Genomic DNA, 27542 nt, shown 5'->3' with positions numbered 1-27542 from the left:
TATCACTTCCAGCATAAATGAAGACAGAAAACTAAACAGCAGTGACGTTTGTAGGGTTACTGAAGTTGGGCTAGCTGCTATATAATGATGTGCTACGTGACCGCTAGCGACACAGCTATGTTAGCATAATATAAACAAGCTAACTTTTTTTCCACTCGATAAAAGTTAACGTGAGTGTTCTCGGTGGTCAGGAACAAATGTAATCGCATGGCAGGATGCTGTAAAAGGACCAAACTTCAGCCAGGAGGACAACTGAGATAATCCATCCACAATACGAGGTTAGTCATTCATATACTGCTGCATGGGCTGGGCTGTAGTTACATCCTAAGGTTTTAAAAACTGAGCTTAAATAAATGATTAGTGGTAATAAAAGCCGAGGGAGGTCAACAGTGATCGCTGACTGTTTTAGGAGCTTTTTGAGATCAAATAGAAGAAAATACAAAACATTAAACATGTTAACAACACAAAAGCCATATTAAACGCAGACTACTTTAGACCCGGAAGTAGGATTCGTCACGTCATCACTGAACAACCGGATATATTTATATACAGTTCAGAAACTGGCACTACTTGTCTTTTTTATATTGGTGTGCTCCCTAATATGCGAGTTTATGAGACAGCTTGAATACATTTGTTATTTCTTCATGTTTTACGCAGCGTGCACTCACTCTGCGCTTCCAGATTACAGACTCTGGTTTATTTTGATGGTTTGACAGACCAGTGAAAATATCAGGTTTTTTGACGTATCCATGTTCAAACATTGACCGAAAAGTGATTTTCTATATGAAAATTTCACAGCACTAAATATGTTCAAACTTTGCAGTTTTATCAGACTTGGTTGATCAGGACATGAAACTGGCTGATGCTAAAGATTCACACGTAAATGCAACTTTGTTGGAAAAATAATCCATTTCTTCAGATGAAGCGATCCGAGCTGCACTTGGGAAGTTATTTTATGAGATGGGCAGCCTGGTGCCCTGGCTGGGTGTGGGGTGGGTATGTGGGGGGGGGCTACAGGCTTAGTATTTGTTATGAAGAGACTTCTGGCTGCGTGACACACAGCGTCTGTCTTGATTTAAGCCTGTCTGGCCTTATTGTAGGAGTCAGGTTGGCTTTAGTGGGCCACACACAAGCAAGCAGTGAAAGGACTTACTAATGAATTGACAATGTTGAAAAAAACACTAAGAAAGGCTGATTATCCTTCAGTATGTGGCAGCTGTAGAATAGTAGTGTGTGTATATTTGTGTGTTTTGGTGACAGGAGGGGTTGAAGGCTCCAAAACTGGATCCTGGGGATGTGCTGGGAAACAGGCCTCCTGTCAAAAGCAATCACACAGGTAGAGAAAAGGAGCCACGCTGAGGTTTTTAGCCACTAAAACAAACAGAGGGGAGCCGTGCATCCACCCAATTTACCCACACCTCTGCGCTCGCTGCTCCACAACTGCACGTCTCCTGGCAGAGTCAGCGGAGGTGGGTGTTGGGACCACATCAATGTCACATACACATGTGCGTCTGCCATTTGTATAACAGAGCTTCTGCTCCGATTCAGTCATTTCACCGCGCTCCTTTCAGATTCAGGAATGTGAGGAATCCCAGCCCGACCGTTTGATTGTTAAAAGGAGCGCCTCCTTTGGGAAGGAGCCGAGGGTAACGTTGGGTGTTGGGAGCGATGGTCGGGGTGGTTTTTCTTTGATGTGTTTTTCCCCTTCTCTGTGTTTAACCATGAGTGAAGACAGTGTGAAATGTTGGGTTGCCCCTTGTGTGGGATGCACCTCTATATGGGTGATCATAAGACTTCTTTGTCCCTCTGAGATGAGAAAAAAGACAAAATCGACTTGTAGAGGGTGAGAAAGAAAAACGGTTAAACCCAAAGCAAAGCCAAAGGAAGCTTCCTTGTGGAAGCTTGTGGTTTGTTCTTCTCTAAACTGGCTGCAGCAGCTGATGTTCGGTTTGGTGTGATGGCTTTTGTTCTGATATGTACAGAGTTTGATGCTGGAGAGTGTTTGATGCACTGAAAGTATTCACAAAATTCCAGGTAAAGTGTATTTGCACATTATTTCCTCAGAAATGAGGAATTAAAAAATGCCTGCATACCCGTGTTTAGCTGTAAAATAAAGAAATTTACATGAGATAAATAAATAACACAGAAACCGTCTTGATGCCTGCAAAATCATCCAGGTGAGCAAATCCCAAAAAGTTGTTTCTGTTTATCTGGATGTAGTTTACAGTCAGTCCAGATGAACAGAGACTGAGATCGCTCGGCTAACCTTTATCCAAAATTTGAATAAAAGGACTTAACATCCCGTCGTTTATGGCTAAAGTGATAAAGAGTGTTAAAACAGTTTATTTATATGTGATTTTACTAACAGTTAATCATGCTTTATATTGCATTTCTATTTTTTGTGCCGTGTTGGAACCTCCAAGGATTTGACGGTTTCCTGTTGGAGTATAACTTCAAACGATTTGGCTCCTTTCTATTGGCTTACACCGACATGGATTAGTTATTATTATAGAACTATAGAAAAACTGAAAATATATAATAAAAAATATAGATAATAAATGATGTGGTTTTGCCTCTTACATCTCATGTATGCGCGGATTAAACGTGTAACCTGGTATTTAAAAGTAAAAAGGTGTCAGAAAAATAAATACTCGAGTACCTGAAAAATCCTACTTAAGTACAGTAACAAAGTATTTCCCTGTAATGTGATCCTGATGCTGGCAAGGTCACCGAGCGTGTAGAGCACTGCCACTTTTGACACTCGTGTCTTCTTCGCACGGTCGAGTTCACTGATAATATTTGTTCAGAAAATGTTGCTGTCAGTGTTTCTCAGCTGCTCTCCCTCTCAAAGGCTGCAGAAGGTTGTCAGGTGTGAGGAGTGAACGTCCATCCACGTGGACTAAGCTCTGAAGGCTGGATGCTCTGCTCTTCACTACTTAGACTTCCATCCTCTGCGCTTGGTCCGGCCTGATGTCAGCTCCTTCTGTCATATTTGAAATTATTTAGAGGTTTTTTCTAAGGTCCAAACATTTTGGGAAACAGGGCTGCTGCCATAACATTTCAATATCATTCAAATATATAAATGCCGTTCAAGGGCCATCTCTCTTTAAATAATCAAATTCATTTCATGTCAGGGTAGTGTTTCCTGTTCAGCCGGGAGAAAAACCCAACAGCACAACAACAGCCTCCGGTCGTCGTGCGCCGTCAGTCTGTTCTCACTGGCTCAATGACAGGAGCTTCAGGTCCTCACTTTGGACTGACAAAGACTTGCTCCATGGAGTTTTCAAGCTGATGCAGATTTGTTAGTAAGATGGAAAATCAACAAAAGTCGAAATAGGCAGAGATCCGGTGAATTAAGACTGTTGAGGAGTTTTGATTCCAGCTCATCACACATGCTGAATCTTTGCTTCGAGTCTCACAATAACATAAAACATGCTCATTGTTCTCGTTTCAGGACTGTGTAACCTTTCACAGGAACACATGACGATTTAGAAGACTGAACTTGTGCGTGTTGTATATTGTGTTGTACAGAAACACCGTACACAGCTCATCGCGTTGCACTTCTGTCATGTGGATTACAGCCAAAGCTGCCGCTGCTCATTATCAAAAAGTTTCTAGCTGAGCTAATAATTATTGAAACATTTACATGACAAAAAACAAAGCAGGGTGTATGGAAGCATGTGTTGTGTGACTAACAATACTTTAACGATATGTTGCTCAACACAACGTTGTTATAGCGAGGAGCTTCCTGACTCACCGTTCAACATCCCAGATGCAGAGAGGGGAGAAGTTCTCGCAGCATGCAGTGCCTGTGACGAAGGAGCTGCACACAGAGAGGCAGAACATGTCCTTAAACAAGGTGAACAAACATGTACTGACACAAGAAAACAAGGTAGGAATCTACCCAAAATGATTGATTTAATTTTTACTTTTCATTTTTATCAGCTGGCTTATTGTCCTATATGGAAAAATATATTAAAAACAATTGCAGTGGATGAAAATGACCCTTATGTCCACATATGTAAAAGGAAGCGGTCATTCCAACGTTTCCTGTTTAACCAGCGTACTTTCCAAAATGCACAGAAGACATTTTATAAATGATGCTGAGATCTGGAAATCTTATTATTTCAAATCATTATTCTTTTTTAGATTTGCTTCCCTGTGGCTTCATCTGAACATCCAGATGAACAGACACAGTTTGAAACAGTGGATCCAGCACGAATCAGAAAGGGACAAGTATGAGGAGCCGGCAGGATTTAGCTGCTGGGCTCAAGATGCTCTAAAAGTGCATAAAGAGATTATCCCAGAACGCCTGCATCACATATTGCAAAGTAGCAAAAGATACACAAAAACTCCCTTTTAAAAACATTTGAAGTGTTTACTTTGAGTGAAATTAAAAGTGATTTAATACAGTTTGACAGTTTGTGCTAGCTCTGCTGTCTCAGAGTCAGAAGACTGTCTATAGTCTCCTTTCTCTGTGGGAGCACATGTGAGTGCACAGCATAGAAAGTGTTTCTGAAAAAGACAGTTTTGCACTGCTAAAGGAACAAAACTGTGAGCGCAGGTTCGAGACTGCTGTCTGTACAGAGCACCAGCGGCAGCACCTTAGAGGATTCATCGAGGCCCACTTTGCACTTGATTTCTTGACCTCATTTAGCAATTGTTATAAAAATGTTCTCTCATCACATAAAAGGTTCATTTTGAATAAGAATGTTTGTCTCTGGGGCCAGCGTAGCACAGCTGCATGCATACAGTACGTGTAGACAGCACATGCAGGGTTTGTCTGACCAGAATGGAGAGAAATGGGGAGTCTGGTAGGAAAATGTTCATTATCACAAATAACCAGATTCTCTTCTGGTCTTACATTCAGCACATGTTGTTTCCCAGCAGAATAAAAGACAAGAAAAGACCGCTCGAGCCTTTGACTCAAGAGGCAGGTTGGAATTAGCAGCCTCGGTATGCACAGTGAATGTCACGCATGTGGGGAGGTTAGGGAGAGGAAAAGGTGAGGGGAGGAGCACTGTGGGAGAAGGCTGACTAGGAGGGCTGAACTGGATGTGGAGACTCAGAGCTTAGTGCCCTCCTACAGGGTTGACAGACAGGGGGAGGACCCGCCTTTTACATGCAGAGGTAGCTACTGACAGATGCTTATGTCAAAATAATGAGGACTCAAGTCTGTACTGCAGTAGGTGGAGATGTTATTTGGAAAACATCACACTGCATCATTTCCACAGACTTGTCAGTTACACTTGTCATGCTTTCAACCTCCCATTCAGGCACCGCTTACAGGTACGAGATTAGACAGATTCTGGCTCCACGGAGTCATGCTAACGCTGGCTAAGTCTGTGCATTTGTGAATTTGCAGCCTACGTAGAAATAAAAAGTCTCCTTCCAGCATCAGAGTTCAGATTTCTGTTCCAAGCTGACAGAAGTTGAATCTGCTCTCTTTTTGTGTATTACTGATGAAACTCACTGCATGGCATTGTTTGTTATAATTCAGAGTAAATTCCCAAGATTATTAATGTCCTAGTTTTTAATCTGTGGTAAGATAGGAAGCTCACTGCTAACTTTGAACTTCAGTGTCATCAAATTACATAAAAGCAGAACCAACTAAAACTTCAAAGCAAGATTTTGAGCAAGTGATGAGGTAGCACGGTACATGGGGAGAACTTTATCTCAAACTAGCTTTTAATAGAAGATATTTCTAGATTGAATGTATTAGATCAGGGGTGTCCAACTCCAGGCCTCGAGGGCCGCTGTCCTGCAGGTTTTAGATCTCACCCTGGGTCAGCACACCTGAATCGCACGATTAGTTCATCAGCTGTGTTGGATCAAGGACACATCTAAAGCCTGCAGGACAGGCGCCCTCGAGGCCTGGAGTTGCCCACACCTGTATTAAAGAATTGAGGGGAAACAAGAGAAAACTGAGGCGGGAACAGAAAGACACAAAGCGGGACTGGAACCCAACCAGCACCATAACCATCATCTTGTTCTTTATTACATTTTTTTTTATATGGCATATTGTTCATGCCGTATTTCTATAAAGAGTCAAGTCCATAATCTTGACAAACATTTGTAGAACAAAACCTACAAGGTTCTGTGAGATGTCGAGGATGCAGCTGTACTCCAGCCTACATGTTCCTCCTCAGGACCAGACTCTCTTATGTTGAAAGGGCCACATGCTCTGTCTGACCTTCTTCCCCTCTCCTCTGCTTGACACAGCTCAAGTTGAATCAGCATATACTTTTAGCTCCACAGACAAACAAGCTGCTTGTGAACAGTAATGGCACTGTGGTGGAATCACATGCACTGGCTTGACTGAGCATTTATCATCCTGGAGGCTGTGCTGCCAAACCTAACAGGACTTGGCCTTACAAAGGCCTTGCAGCGGTGCAAAGCATACCAAGCAGAGCTGCGACTGAGCCATGCTGTTGGCGTGTATGTACTTTGAACTGGAGCAACGAAGAACGTGCATGTTTGCAGGAAAACACACGCTCAGTAATGCGGGCAGCTGTCAGCCCCGTCACATAGCACAGACCTTTGGCAGGTTCCCAGTAATTAGTGTTGGGTAAACTCATTTATGACCCAGATGGGTCTGGGACCAGTAGGCACAGTGGGTGACCTCTGACCTTCCTGACACAGGATACAATAGGGTTATAGTCACACTTGCTATCTGGACCCTATTACTCTCCATTACTCACATTACTCACCCCTGACTTGGCTGTATCACAGCAAGAGGAGAGGAGGGGGACACCACCTACACAAAGAATGACTCCTTCTTATTTCTTCTGCTTCCTAAGCCAACTGAATCACCAACCAGATCTGATCTGGAGTCAGAACAATGGACTGATATTATAGCTGTTAAGGTCAAAGCCTCTATCGTGCCTAATTTTACCTAAACACATGCAAACAAACACGCAGCCACATCTCTGACCAGACTCCTTCTCTTCTGCTCAGTCAGTGGCTCCCCATCACATCACCTCTCATTAGCAACACCCTGGCCAACCTCAACAGCTGGCTGTATCATCTGAAGGCCCATGTGTGTTCGGTGGGAACCAGTCATATCAGCAGGTCAAAAAGAAACAACAATTTTTCATCTCTCCAAACACACATTCATACACACTGATACAAAAACACAGGCAGCACCAGACACAGACACTTAAAATGGTCTCATCAGTGACAGGATCATGATTGATCCCTGATGGAATCGTGACCGACGGTCGACCGTAAGGATATCCCCCACCTGCGACGTGGATGATGCAACCACGAGTGGTAACACCGCTAAGCAGCATTTAGAAAAACCAGTGGTAATGTAAAATGTAACCACCAGGGGGAGCAGTACTTGTATTTCATTGCACTGCTAACGTTCTTATATAAAACGCAAAATCGAAATGTAAACACACTCGGATTGTGCAACAATATATGTGTGTGTGTGTGTATTTCTGCCACGAATATGTGGCGCTCTGTTGATCTCTGATGATTAATCAGGTCAGTGAAACGCTGCTGTACAAGTCTCATTTGGCACTGTGCTTAAAACTACTGATGCTTCTCACCATTTCCACTGTCCAAATAAATTAGCAGCCATAGCGGTGATGATGACAGTCTTGCTCAGGTTTTCTGCTGCTAATCTTAGTATGTCACCTTTGCTGTTTAATTTATGCATGTATGTTACTAAAACTGGTGTTAATACACCTGCAAACTTTGCTACATCGTGTTGAATTTATACTTAAAAATGTGCAGAAGTCATTTGTACTTGATGACATAATCTGAGGCAGCACGGTGACGCGGTGGTTAGCACTGTTGCCTCACAGCAAGAAGGTTGCTTTCTATGTGCAGCGCACGAGCTGCATTCATGTGAACTCCGACGTCACAACATCGGCCTTTTTTTATCTTGGGGTAACTGTGAGAGCATGTCCTCTGCTGCTTTCAACAGGAACAACACAAGCTGAATATCATGTAGGAAAACCTTAAATTCATGGAGTTCACATAGTAGTTTTCTACTGTCCCAATTTTGTGAAAGCACCAAGAGGTAGCTTCATTTTTTATCACATTTTCAAAGACCGAGCCCATAAAACGCAGCCCAAACAGCTGATCAGAGTCACATCTATCCAGTTCACACGGTTGGAACGAACTTTATTGGAAAAATGATGAGTGATGATAGGGTGTGTTTAAACCATCTTCTTGAGATGTTGTCTTCGGAGCTTGTGTCTGACATCCCCTACTATGTGGACTGGCTGGCAGAACATTTGACATGGGTGTTTTTCACATACGCATCTGCTGCTCAACCCACAAATGCATTTTCCTTACAAATGTGGGCAAATGAGGGAAAAAGTCTCTATCCAGTTCATTACATGCAATCACAATCATGGAGGAGACTGCTGCCATGATAGATGTCCACAGAATTCATAGTGTTTTAAGTTTAGTGTCAAGTTTCTGCAGTCTGTGATTATTTATAATGTATTTCTGCCCACAGTGCCAAAACTACTCCAAAACAGTGTGTTGACTGTGGTTGATTAGCAAGCCCTGATTGACCTGAATTCTAGAGCGGGTGTAGTTAAGAGGAAGGCCAGTATGTAAATATCGTTGAAGACAAAATGATTAGCCATCCCATTATTGTTATGATGTTTATTTTCTACACATACCGTATTTCCCGGACTACAAAGCGCACCCGAATATTAGCCGCACAAGCTAAAATCAGGGGAAAATCCTGTTTTGTACATACATTAGCCGCACCTGACTAAAAGCCGCAGGTGTTTCAATGTTGACTTATCATATGTAAGAGAATATGCACAAAGGGAATTGTCAGGAAAGAGATGGCTGTTTGGAGACACACCCCTTTTATTAATATTTTGAAAAACAAGTTATGGGTACATATTTGCACATGCGCTGTGCTTCATAAACGAGTAACTAATGTAGTACATAACAATAACCTACAGCACACCAGAAAAATAGATCCGGACTACCTTTTAGGCTCAGGTGCAGTGACACAGCTTTAACAAGAAGAAAAGTCAGTCATTCACCATCTTTCTCTTCTTCCTGCGCACTAAAACCACCAAAGTCCTCTTCTCCAGTGTCGGATACAAACAGGCTCAGGGTGGCTTCGTCATCCACTCTCCGCTTCTCTCCTTCGTTGTCACTTTCAAAACCAAAGAAATCCTCGTTGTCAGAGTCGAACACCCTCTGAAGGGCCGTGGTGTCCTCCTCTCCATCATGCAGCAGTCCAGCCCTTCAAATCCGTTGGTGATCGTGGATGTTTTCGCACTTTTCCACGCTGTCAGATTCCACCGGTGGAGTTGGGCATAACTTGCTTTTCGCAAGTTTATCGCCGCTCGTCATCCACGCCTCCCGCTGAACGCGTAGCGCTACTTTGAAGTTTGTTTTTCGCGCTACTTGTACGGCACTATGTTGCCTGGCGGACGGACATGTGACCAACATACCAATCTTGAACCCCGATCCTTCCGCCAGGCAACGTAGTGCCGTACAACAGCGGAACAAAAAACAAATCGTCTTACGATATCACAAAAATCATGGACAATCCATAGAAAAGCCGCACCTGACTAAAAGCCACAGGGTTCAAAGCTGGTGCAAAAAGTAGCGGCTTATAGCCCGACAATTATGGTACTAGTTTTCTTTAGAATTAACAAATTATTTTTATTTGGACACGATAACAGAACTATTTCAGAAAAAACAAAAATGACCAGGGAGGATATTATTGGCCCCTGAAAAACTGAGCTTTTAATTGAGCCAGAGCACAGCCCATGCCAAAAATGAAAGAAATTTGTTTAGAGCATTTCCAAGTGTCTGGAGTGAGGCGTCTCATCTAGAAATGTAAAGTGAGCCAAACAGCACAGAACAAGCCTGGCAGAGGTAGAGAAAGCAAAAGATTTTAAAGACTATGGAAAAACAACAAGTGAGAGAATGACTGCCAGGACACGAGTGAAGGACTGAACCTGGTCTGTAGTCTCAATGAGGACAATCACTAGAACCCTGCACAAGAGTTCAACAGGAACTCCTCTTCTGTGGAAGACAGACAGAAGGATGTTAAGGACAACCTGGAGAAAGATTATGGACACTGGACCTTTGGTAGAAACTAGAACGTGTGCGCCACAGAGATGCTGCCTACATATGGAGAGAAAGGAGGGAGTGTACAACCCAAAGAACACTGTGTGTGGCTGTATTATGCAGGGGGGGGGGGGTGCATCTAGAGCTGGGAATCTCATCAAGGTGGAAGAAAGAAGCATATGTGAGATTTTAAAGGAAAACCTGAAGGAAGAGTGGGTGGTAATATGAAAGAGTATGAAAATGCTTAAATAATGAAAACTAATTGCATTTGAACTTTCTGAATTACATAAGGTTTTCATGATGACCTACCTTTTTGGAGATGCATCAGCATTTGATAAAGGCTTCTCTAAGATGCTAAAAATCGCGACGGGGGTTTCAATGTGTGAAACAAATAAGCGACAAATAAGATTCTTGCCTTTCATAGTAGCCGTCTTGACTTTTGTTCGAGTTACGGTAGGCAAGTCTTCTATAAAGAGGATTATAATAGAAACAAAAGTAAGTCAGCATTCACTCAGCCTCTCAGACCAATTACACATGAATGCAAGAAAGCAGCCCTCTTCACCACCCTGGGAAGCTGGGCTCCAGCATTTCAGCTCCAGCCTGTCACCAAGCTTCCAGCTCTCACCCCCACCCCCTGTCAGAAATAGGGCTGTTAATTTGTTGCGCTTGACCCCGGGCTTTGTGACCGACGTGTATCTAGTTTGTAAAAAGTGCTTTTATGTGGTTTCTAAATATGTCTGGGCTCAAAGGGTTATGATGCTTTTATATTGCCAGGGAGGGAAACAATGCTCAAAGGGTGCAAGTGCTGACCCCCAAACCCCCTATGCACACTCCCTCTCTTTCTTTCACTCCCAGGGTTCTCTCCCTCGCCCCCTACCCCTTTACACAACGACATGCATGGACAAACATTTGCCTGCCTACAAGCATGCACTTTTTTCTCTCACAAATAGACACTCTTATGCATGGGGACACACACACGCGCATGCCTGGACCCTGTTGTCCCATCACCACCCCCTGTGGCCCTTTTGGCTTCTGTTTGTGTCTCATGTCTGTGGGGTCAGCAGGACATTCCTCAGCTGGGGCTGCTCAGCCGGGTGGAATAGACCAGGACCTAACGCGATGTCCCACACTGGACATCAGCGTGGAAGAACTCTGCTGTATACAAACTGCGTTGGCAACAAATTTGCAACAGCAAATAGGATTAGGAGAAAAGATCATTGTGATAGATTTTCTTAAACATAACAAGGAATATTATATCACTTTGTCTTTCATTTCGGTGATCTGAGGTTATTATATTTCTCATTATTATTAAGCTTATATCTAACACAGACTTGTTGAACCACCAAAGAAATTACAGAGATCTGTACTTCTAACTACCACATGCTAAAATATCTCGACATTCTGGATAACTGACTTGCAGATTGTTGTGTAAGAAAATATGATTAAAAACAAAAATGAACTAATTATCATAGCTTTATGATCTCTACGATTCTTAGATTTTCAAAGCTGCCAAACTAAGAATAATAATAACACAAACGGGCAGCTTGGTAGTGTGGTGGTTAGCACTGTTGCCTCACACCAAGACACAAAGACTCTGTGTTTGCATGTTCTCCCCGTGGTTGCGTGGCTTCTCTCCGGATACTCCGGCTTCATCAAGGTTGGGTTAAATGTGAATCTAAACTGCCCAGGTGTCAATGTGAGAGCAAATGTCTCTGTATTTGCCCAACGTCAGGCTGGGCAGTTATCCATCAGGTATCCTGCCTGCCTATCATATCTGATCTCTAGGATTCTTAGATTTTCAAAGCTGCAAATGTAATAATAATAATAATGATGTTGAATTAAAAAAAAAAAACCCCTAATGATAACAAACAACAAAACTGTGGACAGACAATCCCAAAGTGGGATTGGCCATAATACACAGCACTATATTTAGCTTCAAACCCCTCATACCAACTATCAACCACTGGTGGACGGCTGACGAAGGCCACAGGACCTGGGCACCTTGTAATTATTGAGTAAACCATAAACTCCTGGGTATACCAAATAATTCTAGAGACAAATGTGAGCCCACCTGTCTAACAACTAAATCATGGCCAAAACTGGGTGATGCAACAGGACAATGATCCCAAGCACAGCAGCAAATCTACAACCGAATATCTAAAAAACAAACAAATCAAGATGTTGCAATGTTTAAACATAACGGAACTCTGCTTAAATTACTCTGTAACAAGATGAGAGATTGTACACTTAAGATCATTTTGCATATATAACAAGTAACTGCCAGACCATAACGCAAATATCATGTAATCCAAAAAGTCAAACATTACAAAGTACCATAGGTACCTAGCTGGGTGCAAAGATGCTACATTGTCCTTCCCTCCTGTAGGCCCACCACCCGCAGGAGGAGCTGTAGAGGTCGGGTACATTGTGCATCAAGCAGCAGTCAAGCATGGGGGCCATGTCGGTCCAATCCCAGGCTATTGAGGCTGACTACTGGGACATGGAATTTCACCTCTCTGGTGTGGAAGGAGCCCGAGCTTGTGTGTAATGTTGACAGATCCCGACTAGATATAGTTGGGCTCACCTCAATACACAGGTCGGGCTCTGGAACCAGTCTCCTGAAGAGGGGCTGGACTTTCTTCCAGTTTGGAGCTGTCCTCAATAAGAGGCAGTGAAGAGGGGTGGGTATTCTTGTATCCCTTGGTTTGCTACCTGTACATGTGGAGGCTTTGCCACTGGACAAAGGGTTGTTTCCCTGCGTCTTCGGGGAATGGGTCCTGACAATATGACTGCCTTTTGAGAGTCACTGGATGGGGTGCTTCAGGGTCCTCCATCTGATGACTCCATTGTCCTATTGGGAGACTTCAATTCACATGAGCAATGCATCAAGTGACAGAGAGTGCAGTTCTGCTATTGGACTTCTGTGCAAATAACAGTTTGTCTATAACAAACACCACTTTTTAACATAAAGATGTGCAAATGGCACCAGGACACCCTAGGTCATAGGTCAGTGGTCGATTTTGAAAACATATCAATGGATCTGTGATCATATGTTCTAAACACTCGGTTAAAAAGAGAAGCCCAGCTATCAACTGATCACGACCTCATGGTAGGTTGGATCAGGTGGTGGAGGAGGATGCTGGACGACCTGGCACATCTAAATGTATTGGGAGGGTGTGCTGGGAATGCCTGACAGAGGCCCTGATCCATGAGATGTTCAACTCCCATCTCTGGCAGAACTTTGACAGCATTTGGAGGGAGACTGGGGACATTAAGTTCTAATGGACCATGTTCCGCACCTCCATTTCTAAGGCTGCAGCAAGGAGCTATGGCTACAGTGTGGTTGGTGCCTGATACGGTGGTAGTCCTCAAGAAAGGTAGTGGACAGGTGAAAGGTGCCATGAGGCTGAAGTCCTGGTTAGCCTATGGGACTTTAAAAGCAGCTGAAGAATAGCAGCAGGCCAAGTGGAATGCAGCTCAGGTGGTAGCTGAAGCAAAAACTCAGTTGTGGGAGGAGTTTGGTGAGGCAATGGAAAAAGACTTTCAGTATGCCTCAAAGTGATTCTGGCAAATTGTCAGGCGACTTGGGGACGAGGTAGTACTCTACTCAGATGTTGGATAGTGGGGGTGGACCTCCTTAATCCTACTGACACATCTTCTGGAGAGGAAGCAGAGTCTGGGAACGAGGGGATGACTCTCCCATCACAAGGGGAGAGGTCAGTGAGGCAATTAAACAACTCCTTGGTGGCCGGAACCCTAGGGTGGATGTTCACTCCGAGTTCCTAAAGGTCCTGGATTTTATAGGGCTATAATGGTTGACACGCCTCTACAACACCACATGGAGATCTAGGGCGGAACCTCTAGACTGGCACACTGTGGTGGCGATCCCAGAGGGAGGCCCAGAGGATGTGTTTTGACTACAGGGGGATTACACTCCTAAGCCTCCCGGGTAAGGCCTATTGAAGGGTACTGGAGAGGACAGTTTGTCTGTCTTTAGTCGAACCTTGGAAGCAAGAGCAACAATGTGGTTGTGGTTTTTGTGCCCCAGCTCTTTATCCTTACAATGATATTTGAGGGTGCATGGGAGTTTACCCAACCAGTCTACATGTGGTTGTTTTTGAAGAAAGCATTCAACTGCGTTCCTCAGACTATCCTGTGGGGAATTGCTTTGGGAGTATAGGATGTCTGACCCATTCCTACCAGCCATTCAATCCCTGTATAACCGTTACAGGAGCATGATTGGTGGCGATATTTCGGACTCTTTTCGGTAAATGCTGGACTCAGGGGTGCCCCTTATCACCGATGCGGCTCATAGTTTTTATGGACAAAATTTCTAGCTCTACTCAGGTGGTGGAAGGCTTTTTGTAGACGATGTGTTTCTGTTGGTTTTATTAGAGGGTTGCAGTGGAATGTGAAGAGCACCTTCAAGTCACCTCCAAGTCATGGTCCTAAGCCAAGAAAAGAGTGAACTGCCTACTCTGGGTCAGGGACAGGTTACTGCCCCCCAGGGGAGTAGTTTAAGACTCTCAGGGTCTTGTTCATGTGAGTGAGGGGTGAAGGGAGCAGATGGATTGGGACCACACCTGCAATGATGCTCTTGCTTTACCAGTCCCTTCCTGTTACCTATGGTCACAAGCTCTGGATAGTGACTGAAATTATAAGATTGTGGATACAAGTGGCAGAAATTAGCTTTCTCCAAAGGGTGGCAGGCCTCTCCCTTAGATATAGGGTGAGGAGTTGAGCAATCCGACAGGTGCTCATAGTAGAACCAGATAAGCTAGAAGAAGTGGCTGGGCGTTCTTACTTAGGCTGCTTCTCCCGCGACCGAACCCCAGATAAAGGGAAGAAAATGATTGAGATATGGATATTACTGAATGTATTTTCTAATTTTTATTAATTGTATTTGATCAACTTTTATTCTTCTTATAGGCCATTTCAATTTTTATTTCCTCGTTATCAGCTTGTCAGTCATCTGTCAAAAAGTTTGATAATCTGCATGAATGTTGCTATAAAAATGAAAGTTTGATTGATACTATAGTGCATATATTCACCCAAAATATGCCCCTCCTGATGGAAACAGACATGGACTGCCATTTATATAGTGTTTTTCCAAAATCCTTCTTGCTTTGAGACAACAGTGCTAACCACTGGACTTCCACAAAAGAAAAATCTATAGACAAAACAACGATCCTTAATAACCATCAACACACTGTTTGCCGTTACAGATATACTCTGTCTACCTATTTCAATTATGCATCGCTCTAGTAATTATTAAGTATCAATTGCTTGGAAACTGTTTACAAAGTTGCCAGTTTAAGTGTAGCTCTAAAACACTACTTGCTGTAAACTCAAGACAGGAGAACACCTGTACGAGTGCAGCAGGCTTTCACGTGCCAAGTGTGTTTTTGATGGGAATACTTGTGTGTTTGTTTCTCAGAGTGTATGTTTATCCATGGTAAGTGTGGGGGATCTGCAAGGTGTGTCGCTCTTAGGTGGAATGTCTGCTTGTAATACGTGTCTGAATGAAACTATCTGTGTGCGTCAGGAATGCAAGGTGCGTGCATGTGTGTGTGTGTGCATGCGCGTCTGTAATGAGGGGGTTTGGAACGAGCTGTGATTATTCTCGCCTCCTGCGGTGTAGGTTCTCTGGCTCTGTGGGCCCCAGAAAAAGCGCTCTGTATTTAGTGTGTGGGAACGCACATTCTGCCCCCTTATCGCTGTATTGTTGCAGCTTCGATCTTTTCTTCTCTTTTTTTAACTAATTGAATTCTTGACTCCTGAGCCACAGGAACGGCTCAGAAGAGACCAAAGAGAAAGACTTGAATTTCGAGCTTTTTCTTGTAGTTGAGTAAGGCAGAGCAGTGGGAGTGAAATTGGAGTGTCTGAGGTTGGGTGGCAGTGGTGGGCAGTAGTTAGAGAGGGCCAGTTCAGGATGGCTAGGTGGCTGCTGTGGCTTAACCCTGTACTTACTGGAGGTCAAAGGTCCTCCTTCCCTGGTGGTGGTGAGAAGTGTTGAAGAGATGGTTTACCCAACAATCATGTTCCTCTTTTTGAAACGTTCAAAGGCGCTTTTGGTCTCTGCAACATCTTTGTAGTTGTGCTTGAGGAATCCTACACAAAACAACTCAAACCCCCCCACCCGCCTGTTCTCACTTCTCTTCAGGGTAGCTGCTTTCTTCATTAGGTTCTGCCAACCCCCTCTTCTCTACATTAGTGATCAGTGTGGCATACCCTCCATGCCAAACCCCACCACATGGCCGTAAAGATTTAGTGTAAAGACATTTCTGGCTCTCTGCTTCTTGGTGGGAATTTTAAAGTTACTCTTTTTTTCTTTATATAGACATAGCAAGACTGCACACGCACACAAATGTGTAAGTGTCAGGGCCAATGAGCACTTAGAGATCATCCAAATAATTCATTATTTTACAAGTATCTCTGTCTGATCTATGAAGGGTTAGGGGTAATTTATACAACCAAAATAACCCGTTCTTGGTGCCAAATACTGATGACAACCTTTAGATGTTTTGTAGGATCCATGCCTGTACTGGAGCTGGAGCAGGAGTGAAAGCGTGTCATGCAGGAGTGGTCATAATGCTTGTTAAATGTTAAAACTACTTTAAATTTAAAAAATGTTTTATAATAACAAACAATTCTGATCCAAAACTGTAAAATGAAACATTTTCAGTTTATTAACTTATGCTGTGCTGAAATTAATTTAAATACATTTAACTGACTGTGTGAAGTGACTTCAATGAAACATTAGTAGAAATAAGTGTATTCACATTAATCACAGCTGTGCACCTAAACAGAAAGAACTGCATTAACACCAGTGTTTACCTGCTATTTCAGCTCAAGTTCAGCTCAGGTTCTGTTGACTGTAATTCATTTAAAGTCATTAATCAGAATTTTGATCATTACAAAGAGGTAACATGGATTCTTTATATATCTATTTTTATGTGCAGGGCTAATAAAAATGTAAACAAAAACAAAACATGTCATATTAATCAGCATCACTTTGGTTGAGACCAGTTACTGCAGGAAATACCTGGTCATCTATTCACCTACTAACTAACTGAAATGCCACTGCCTAGCCCCATACACACATACAGCAGTGAGAGAGAGAGCTACAATAGAAGTTGTTTATCAGTGCGTATCAGAATGGGAGAGTGACTCTGAGCACAGAATGGTTGATGGTCCCAGACGAGCATTTCAGAAACTGCACATATACTGAGATTTGGCTACATAACCATTTCTGGATTTAAAAATGGTAGAAAATAAATAAATTAAAATACATATACAGGCTAAATGATGATCTTCTAAATTTGTGAAAGATCATTTCCTCTCCAGCTTACGAGTTATCTGCTTTAAGGTGCACGTTTGAGAGTTATACCAGGCAGTCAAGTACTTCTGACGAAGCAGGAAAATTATTAACAAGATGATCGACCTCTGTTGGGGTAGCATTCAGATAGCTGCTCTGCTCTGTGTTGGTACAGGGCATTGAAGATGATAACAGTGGGTGGATTATATTCTTAAACTTAGTTACAGCGCTTTCAGAAAGACATCTACTTTGATAAAGTCTACTCTCCACTGCTGTGTAATCAATTATTGTAAATGTAAATGTTATCAGGAAATGATCAGACAGGAGAGGGTTTTCAGGAAACACTGTTAAATGTTCAGGTTCGATGCCATATGTTAAAACAAGATCTAGAGTGTGATTAAAGTGGTGGGTGGGTTCTTTTACATTTTGACAGAAGCCAATTGAGTCTAATAACAGATTAAATGCCATGTTGAGGCTGTCATTTTTAGCATCTACATGGATGTGGAGATCACCCGCTTCAGGACATGAAGTAATCCAGTGACAGCTGTATTTGCGTAGAGAAGTGAATCTTTCCATCACACACGATACGGCGTCACTGATTTCAAAGCAAGCAATAAGATTAGAATCCAGTTTGGCATTCAGTATGTTGCCTAAGAACATGCCAAATCCTAGCCATGTAGAAATGTTGGCCAATCAGAAGTCTAGAAGCCTGGGAGGAAAAAAGTACTTCTGAAAAGTTTGTGTGTTTTTCTGGGAAGGCGGATCATTTTGTGTTACTTTTCAAGTGCCTTCATCATTTCAAATGTTAATTACCAAAAACAGTATTTTGGTTGGTGTCGACAACAAAATGCATACAGCACACATACATTTACTTTAAAAGAATAAATGTATTCAAAACCGATGACGACGTTGGTGTCGGGAGTGTGAGAGCGTCTGTGTTGAATGTAGAAGCCATGTCCACAGTTCTGACAGCTGTAGACAGTTTTTTGGACTACAAGCCACATTTATTGATACATTATTATTCTATACACTTTAAGCACCTCATCAATTACTTACTTTACTATGGAAGGAAGCTTGAAAACCTGCATGAATAGGTACTGGGAGATAATGGAGACTACACGACAAAGCTGACCAGTACACCATCATGCTGCCCACCCTGGGAGACACTTTCCTGATGAGTTCATGGTTTCAGTGATCATTTTCATAGTCTTTTATTAACTATGGCCTCAGCTACAGTCAAATAAATGGGAAATGTTCTTGAGAAATAGTCTACTCTGAAGGTCTGTCTCACTTTTCCTTTCACTGCTTTTTCACACATTCTCAGTTCGGTTCTTGCATCGGAGCATTTCCAGAGAAAAACGGTCAGAGGACATTTTTTCCTTCTGTAAGCTGTAATTGAATTATTCCATATATGAACCAGTGCTGTGTCTACAACTAAAGAACCTATTTTAAACTGTGTTTGTACACAGATGTTAATAGCAAAACAACATTTGGTTTCTTTAGCTGAATCTATGAAAAACAGATAATTCAGTTTAAGGGGCACAAAAGTGCATTTCTGCACCGACCACAGACATGACAAATTCTGGGCATTTCCTGACGTGGTTTACAGCGTGTCTTTAAAAAAATTGAGGAAACTTAAAACTTTGAGGACAAAGAACAAGTGGCACGCCTTATAAACCATGTCCGGCAGATGAAGCGTCTCTGTGGACGGACAATCACCTGCCTCTCAGACCAGCAGGTGATGAAGTGGATACTGTTACAAACGTCTGCATCTGTCTGTGCAGTCAGCAGAGCTGTGAGTGTGTGTAAGTCTGTGTTATTAGGTTTCTGAGCCAAAACATGGTTGAGAAATCAAAGGCACTTCTAAAGCGCCGCCACAAAGAATCTGCTTCTGCTGTTTCACGCACAGTCTGTGACCAGCCAACGTCTGAAAATCAGCAGAAATCTGCCAGCTGCTTTATTACAAACTAGGTTTAAATGAAATATACCTAAAAATGATGCAAATGTAGGCATGACAGAAATTAGTTTGCATTGAATGTAACAAAAGAAGAAACAAGCCGGGCCACAGTGTTAATGCTGCTGTTAACATCCATATTTGTTCACACTTATCCTTTTTTATTGGTATTTATTTTACTTTATTAGCTTTTATTTAACACATTTAACCTTTTTTCGTGGAATCCTTTTTGTATCGCCCAGATTTCCTACAACAAAATTAAGATGAGCTGCAGTCAAAGGTTTTTAGTCTGGTGATTCCTGTTATTCGCTGTGTAGCACCGTGCTACTGAGCCACTGCACACGGCTGGAATGAAACTAAAACACTGAACCGTGATGATGTTCCTGCGCCACATGTAGGTATAACATGGCACTGACACCTGCATGACTCATGGTTCCTCACTGTTTACTTATCATTAGTTTCTTTCTTTCATGTCTTTCTTTTAGCACCACTGTGGGTCAGTGTTCCAGTTATGTGCTCTTGTAAAAATTATGACTGAACAATGGCAACAAAGAGTTAAAGTTAGTTGCCAATGCTGCATTCACACATTCAACTTATTAACGTCACTTTTATGCATAAACGATGCAGGAAAGCTGCTCCTCTTTAACAAGGGCTGAAAAACTGGGTTCTTAGAGCTGCAACAGCCCCCAGGTCCTGGTGAGGTGCCAGCACGTCCAGCAGCTACTATGAAAAAGTGCTTTAAATAACGATAAGAGAAAACACAAGTGAGTGGGTGACTCTTACCTCAGTGTGGGATTAATAGCCACGGACCACACTCTGTCACACATGGGAATTGTATCTCTGGGAGCGGTGGAAGTCAAACTCCAAATCTAAAGAAAAAAACCTTATTAGATCATCTATGTATTACATGACAAATTAAATTACATGACATTATTATTGTAATACCAATAACTGAACACGTGATGATTTAGATATAGAGTGAAATGTAGCATTTGTTTAGTTAAAATATGAGTAAATGTTTCGTTAACTTCAGTCTTATAAACATGGAGCGGACAGCCTCTGTGTACAGGTCAGGATGCTCTGTGTTTCATGTGAGCAGTGGGGGCGGGGACACAGCAAGGACAGGACGGATATCAGAAAAGTCAGAGAATTAACTTTTGTCTACCTTCATGTGTTCGGTACGCAAACAGGGAGCGTGTTACTTTATAATGGGACATAAATCTGGTGAAGTTCTTCTGTAATGCTTATCAATGATTATTCTACTACATCCACAATTTCATGAGCTGTGCACCACAATCATCCAGATTAAAACAAAGATTACAAGTATTTCATTTTGAATATACAGCATATGAAAGCTTTCCTGTTGAATTCAACTATATTAAAAAGCTTTTTTGCAGATTTCCATCCAGCTGTATCCTCTGTGTTTGAACATGCTTGCCAGTGATTTCACTGTTACGTGTAAAAACTACAGTTATGTCCTTAAATATTTGGACAACTTTTTCCTCATTTCGTCCTGTACATCATCACAATGAATTTTAAATAAAACCTCAGATGTAGCTGAAGTGCAGAGTTTCAGCTTTGACTCAGTGGGTTGAACAAAAAGATTACATAAAAATGTGATGAACTAAAGCATGTTTAACACCGTCCCTTCATGTCAGCAGCTCATAAATAATTGGACAAATTAAATACGTGAAGATGAAATGTTCGTCTCTAATACTCGGTATAAATCCCTTTGCTGGACTGACAGCGTGAAGTCACCAGGTGCTGGTTTGCTCCTGTTTAATGCTCTGCCAGGTCTTTACTGCAGCTGCTGTCCATTATACAACTATATATAACCAAATATGTTTCAGTAAACAGATAAAAGACTTGTGTCAGTGTCCAAATATGTATGGAGCTAACTGTAACCAGCTCGGTGTATGATTGGGCAGGTTCCTGAGTTTCAGGAAGTTGTGCAAAGAGCTCCGCCGTTTAAGAAACTGCAAAGAAGCAGGTATTTATCTAAGCTATATAACGTCAGGAAAGCATCACAACTTGATGCTTAAAAATAAAAACAGACTCGGTGCTTTTCAGCTGGCCTAAGGCCGTCTGCCAGTCTGTCCATCGTCCATTTCTATTCCTCTGATGCAGCTCAGGAGCTGTGAAGACGTGAGGCACATCCTGGACATGCTGCCAGTCTACTGCAGGGCTAATACAAATAACAACCATTCAATCTCACATCTGCACTGCACTAGTTAACCTAGCAAGCCAATGCAGGCACAGGGAGAACATGCAAGCTGTACACAGAAAGGCCTCAGACTGGATCAGAACCCACGACTGCTGCTGTGCCACCCCCGGTGATTTGGCCTGTTTGACTTGTGATTGGCTCACAGTTCAAAAGTGATTTGCAAATCATTGATATGACATTTTACACAGCATCTTAGAAGTAGGACTGTAAACACTCTGCTACTGTGCATCACATAATGAACCCGAAGCGTAGAGTCGTTCTGACCCGGGCTGTCCGGTCTCTGGAGCCGCTGATGATGAGTCCGTCTTTAGCATCCACACAGTTCACCTCCTGGTTATGACCTGAGAACTCCACTGGCACATCACTTCTCCTGCTGTGGACGACGATCTTCCCGTCACTGACACCGATAAAGAAGAGCATTAGACTTTCTTTACATTTCAGCCGTCCAAAGTAAATCTGTACTCACATAAACAGAAGCTCTGAAGTTGTTTGATCGGCTGGAACCCACAAATCACAAGTCTTGACCTCTCTTATGCTGACAGGAGCACAGTAAATGTCTTTACATCAGTGTAAACCAGCGCTTCGTTCAACCAGCCAGATGTATGGAAGCGTGACAGTAAGTCTGAGCCACGGTCTCAAGCTCTCTTTGCTCACTCATCACATCACATTTCACATGTATTCAAATTTAGCAACTGTAAAACCTTTTGAATCCGAGCTGGATGTACTCGTGTTTTTGGGTCTAGATTATTGCCCATAAAGGAGTTGCAGAGTGCGTTTTGAATGCGGACCCTTCTGAGACACTGTTTAAAGCTTATATAGACCCCGTGTAAGGAAATCAGGATCAAATACGCCAAAATAAGGCTAAGCATTAAGGCTGTATCGGATGCTGAGGTGTGCAGACGTGTCAATCTCTACAGACCTCCAAACTTCACGTTTCCTTCAGATTAGAACAACCAACAGTTTTCCTTCAGCTACCTTCCACCGCTGATCAGGAGAGAATCTGTGAGAACGAAGCGACAGACGTCACCCTTGTGGCCCGAGTAGACTTCAAACGGACTACGCTGGAGTCTCCCCGAGTCTTTGTGGATATGGTACACCTTTATGTCAGCAGCCTGAGACAGAAAAAGAGTGTCCCCGTCCAGCTGTAACCATGGTAACAGTCTGACAATGAGATACAAATAAAATGTGAGCGATTTCAACGTCACACCTGAACGTCTTTAAAGTATGCAGATAATGAGGTAAACTGGCTCTTTATCAGGCAGAGATATGATGAACAGTTCTTCTGTGAAACCGATCACAAGTTTAATCTTTGACGGCGCTGAAATCCAAACTCTCGTTGTACATCTGGACATGTGTGCATGATGTGAACTGAAATAAGGTGCAACAGGGGACTTACTTAGTTTTCCATCTCAGAGGAATTCTTCTTCTGCAGATCCCGCTGTACCAGTTTTGAGCAATCTTCACTCTGTCCTTCAGGCGTATGAGAGGATATCTGCAGGGACAGCAGCAACCGAGATGACTACACTTTGATCTGTGTGGGTTTGAATGCTGGTGGCATTATCCATGAAAACAATGCACATCTGACCCTTTCATCAATCTATACATTTTCAGATGACACGTGAACATTTTTATGAAATAAAATGTTTTGTCACAGAAAAACTGTGACGTGCAAACTGTTGTTCAGAACTTCTCAAACATCTGTCAAAGACTATGGTTACAATTTCAATTTTATTTAGATAGCACCAAATCACAGCAACAGTCACCTAAAGGCTCTTAATATTAAAATAAAGACGCTACAATAATACTGCATCAATAATCTTAGGAGCTGTTTACTGAACTTACATATAACCCCACAATACATTTGAATCAGCTTGTTGAGAGGGTCACCTGACCCTACGGCTTCAGCGAGGAATTCGATTATAAACGCTCTGTAGCGCGCCGCTGTGTTAAACGATGTCAACACCAGCGTTTCACCCACATGTGCCACTAAAAACAGACCTGCAACAGAATGAATACAAAGTCTGACAGCCCACTGACGACACCACAGCAGCAGTGATGATGACCCTGGCACAGAGTCTGCTGACACACCGTGAAGAGGCGGAGCCGTTACCGGCACGCTGAGCTCAGCGAGCGTGAAAGAAACACCAGCGCTGTTCCTGTAACCACCACAAAACCTTTACTGGGACGACGTTAGCAGGAGTCCATCAAAGCACCTGATCAACAAGCTGTGACGGGTGCAGCTGCTCCACCCTCAGCCTGCACATGTTCCATTATACTATGCAGACAAACTGTTGACTTGGTCTGATTGTTGTTGTTGTTGTTGTTGATGCATGTTTACATCCAGCTTAATGAAGGCTGACGCCAGCAGGACATGATACCTGCAAACGTGGGTGAGTCTAAAGGGACGTGGGGGGACCAGACCACATTATTTCAATTCTTTTGTAACATTTCTCAGATTAAAAGTGATATAAAATATTGCATTAATAAAAATGCATTCATAATTAAAAACACAAAAACGTACGTGGGCCATTAAACCCTGAGCTGAGGGGTGTCAGCTTGGACCCTGAATTGTTATTATTATTAAATAATGTCCACACCATGATAAAGGTTCTGCTTCCAGCAGCACAAACATCTGCCTCGTATTAACGAGAGAGCCTGCCAAGAATACAGAGGGAAGACTTTTTGACTGTACTGGAGATGATTCATGTTTTCTTTTAAAAATGTAGTTTTAATCTGGCACTTACAGTCAAAGGGTTTCGTCTAGTATGCAGTTACATTTAAAAGCACCGACATTTCTACAATTGAAAGCAGTGAGCATTCACTTTAAAAGACCTGATTTTTCTCTTTTGAATATTTGTTATTGCTCATGAATAAAACTAAAGTATTTCGATTCGTTGATAGATTACAAATAGAGAGCTGCAGCCTGAGTTTACACAAATGATTTTTTCTTTCAGCTTCCTACTGCGACTCTGTCTCTATGCAAACGGTTTTGGTGATATTTTACTGCAAAGAAAATTCAGCACGGTCAGGTCTAGTTAATGTTAGCCTGAACAATTGGAGATCACTATGACGACAGTGGTTTTCATCTTAGTTGTTCATGCAGGCTGTCCTCTTTAAGAACTGTGCTTGCTCACATACAGGTGAGGGAAGAAAGTGCATCTAAAGTTCAAAAACAATGAAAGGAAGACGTCAGATCTCAATGGGAACTCAAATCATCCTGCATATGGGCTGGACAGTGTGTTAGGACTGAAAGGATGCAGCATCGTTAGTTAGAAATGAAAATCATACGGGGCTGAATACATAGACCTGCAAAAACAAAGTGAAAAAACGAGGGAGGCCGGTCCAAATTTCATTGCAGCAACTCAAGATGTGCTCTGTGCTCCCGCGTGAGGCAAGTGTAGGGAGCAATCAACAGACTGATCCAGGAACTGCCCGGTGAACCCAGGACCCAGTGTGCATCAATGGGTCCACACTGACAGACTTCTTTGGGTCGTTCTCTATAAAAGCTAGCATCTTTTGAAAAACGCAGAGCAGCTCTCTGTCACCAAACATTTACGTTTAACTCTCTTCTCCGTTATGATACTTGACCTTGTCATATAATTGGCTAATTCGATATTTGCATAAATGGCTGGTATATGCATTTTACTGCTCGGCGTACTCTCAGTGATGCACTTTATTTTGAAAAGCCAGACAATCAGAGGTCTGAAACTGCAGTTTTCTAACTGACTGGAACGATGTAAAAGCTGAACATGATAAGGGTGAAAAACACACAAAATAACTGACAGACAACACCACGAGTCCTACTCTGGTTCCTGACTTTACAGTGCTCGCACCTTAAACTGAATACTAGGATCAGGACCTGAGGTCAGGTGTGGAACCTTTGGTTCAAACACTGCTGACTGAGAAGCAGTATCAGGGCAGCTGTCTCAGTGTTCGTGGTCACAGATGTGGAACACTTACTCCCTCATAGCAACACGTGTACGTTTAAGCCAAAGCAGGTGATGCTGCAGCCTGAATTTCACATCGCATTTTATGAAAAGCTACTTAGTCGCGTTTATCGCTGTCATTCAATCAAAAGTGCTGAAAGTGATTTAAAGTGCATCACTTTTATTTAAAGTAAAAGGAAGTCTGTTCACTGGTTTCTGTAAAATGATGCACTGGGACCACAGCGTTTACGGTTACACACAACAACATGCCACGGCCACAGGTGCGGAGTCAGCTGCTGTCAGCGTGAGACGGTGCGGCAGCAGCACGGGCCAATGGACGCTGCATGTTAGGCTAACGCTAAGCTAGAAACACCCAGCAGCTTGCTCAGAAGTGTGCGACTGTTTTCTTACATGTCCTTCCCCTCCCGAGTAATGCCCGTGTTTAAAAGAGCTTTAGCAATCTTCTTCCAAACAGCGTCCCGGTTTACAAAGCGGTAAAAGCTTCTACAAACTTGAGAGAGGCGACTGAGAGATCTGTAGTCCAAATAAGATAAGATGTAATAGAGTAGATCCTCTGGCAGCTGAGACAGCAGCATGGCGAGCCCTCGGGCACCGCTGCGCCGCTCTCGAAGCCTCTATGTCCGGTTCTGCGTGTTTACTTTGTGTATTACGCACAGCGGTAAAGTTTCATCGCTCACAGAGCAGGGGCAGAGATGAGACAGGAAGCCATTCTTGCAGTGAACCACCGCCTGATGACGACACGCAACGTGTCTGTACGTCATGACGTCACGTGTTGCTTTCCCGTTTTAGGCTCGACACGTTGTTGGCCTCCACTGCAAAAGTCAGATTTCTAATGACATCACGTTGTTCTTGAAAGAGAAAAAAAGAGGTTAAAAAGCAGCAAAACAGCGCATGCGTGTGTGCACAGACAGTGTTTATTTGGGAGTTCAATGAAGGGCTTCAGTTAAAAGAAAATTACATTCGAGTGTTGTTCTACAATATTTGAAGTAAAAAACTAAATTACATTTTCGGAAATATGTATATTTTTATAAAAAATATTTAAGTTTGAGACCCCTGCTCCTTTAGCTCCTCTGCATTAACCTTGGTTTGTCCTTGTCTGAGTCACCTACCAGCCCGCCCTCCTCGACTCTGTTCTCTGTTGGACTCAGTAAATGAACCTGCTGGATACATTTCCTGCTCAAACACTCTCTCGGCAACCTCCTCCTAGGAGTAACTCACTCCAGCTCGCAAGTAAGCCACGTTTTTGCCCAGCCTTTCATACTTTTCACTGCATCAATGGAATATTTCCCCCAGTTAACTCTGTGTCAATCACAGAGCTAGGAGAAAACGATACACACTAATAACCAAATTAAGAATAGCTAATTGGGGACGGGAATCGAGAACTGGTACCCAGTGGTTCAATTTCTTGGAATTTTTAGTCTGTTTGCTTATTGGTTCCACAGTCAGCTGATTTCAGTTTGTGTACTGGAGAATAGTGGTGCAGGCTCCAGCACTGAAACTGTGCTCAGAGTTGGATCACATCCCACATCGCTTAAGAAAAAATATTTAATATTAATATTATGAATAATATTAACAAGATACTTCAAGTCTGTGTGTGGCTTATTGACAGACAGCTGTTCCCTATTAAACTGAACGGATTTGATCTGTGAATGTGCACATTGTGCCACTGTCTAAATACAGCTGATAATCCAACTACAAGCTGAATAAGTTTACTTTGACTTTTTGTAACTTCTAACTACGTGTTCTTGTTTCTGCCTACTTGTTTTTGCTAAAAACCTAAATTAAAAACAAGCAAATGTGTTACTTTTCCTTTTCAGGATCAGCTTTTGTCCAGAAAATTTCTTGCTATAACCAACAGTTAATTTATTTCAAACAAATCATCTTTATCTTCTAACAAATATTTACAAATTTACAATTTCAATAAATTTACAATTTGCAAAAAAATTCCATTTCCATAAAGCTACAGTTGTCAAACTATACAACTATACATCCTGGCAGGAGGTCAGTTATTCTGTCTGCAAGTCCTCTGGTTCACAT

The 27542-nt window shown here is 42.5% G+C and overlaps 1 protein-coding gene across 2 annotated transcripts in view; it reads right to left on the bottom strand.

The window, feature by feature from the left end:
- fbxw4 (F-box and WD repeat domain containing 4) overlaps positions 1–26281 on the bottom strand; it is a 42512-nt gene extending 16231 nt beyond the window's left edge. The window contains exons 1-6 of one of the 2 annotated variants that reach the window (XM_085476814.1): positions 26160–26281; positions 22955–23050; positions 22534–22719; positions 21823–21955; positions 20118–20203; positions 3758–3823 (exon numbers count right to left, since the gene is read on the bottom strand). In XM_085476814.1, coding sequence (XP_085332940.1) covers positions 3758–3823; positions 20118–20203; positions 21823–21955; positions 22534–22719; positions 22955–23050; positions 26160–26266 — 674 coding nt within the window. In that variant the 5' untranslated portion in view covers positions 26267–26281. Of the gene's footprint in view, positions 1–3757; positions 3824–20117; positions 20204–21822; positions 21956–22533; positions 22720–22954; positions 23051–25895 lie in introns of both variants that reach the window. The other variant, XM_085476813.1, reaches the window with a different exon arrangement.
- Between the last annotated feature and the right edge of the window lie 1261 nt (positions 26282–27542).

The sequence above is a fragment of the Copadichromis virginalis genome, linkage group LG13 (assembly GCF_057382275.1).
Source record: "Copadichromis virginalis isolate Kocher_CV1m ecotype Utaka linkage group LG13, C_Virginalis_male_GT1.1, whole genome shotgun sequence".
Classification (NCBI taxonomy): Eukaryota; Metazoa; Chordata; class Actinopteri; order Cichliformes; family Cichlidae; genus Copadichromis; species Copadichromis virginalis.
The sequence above is the reverse complement of the archived record's forward strand: the minus strand, read 5'-3'. Positions and strand labels throughout refer to the sequence as shown.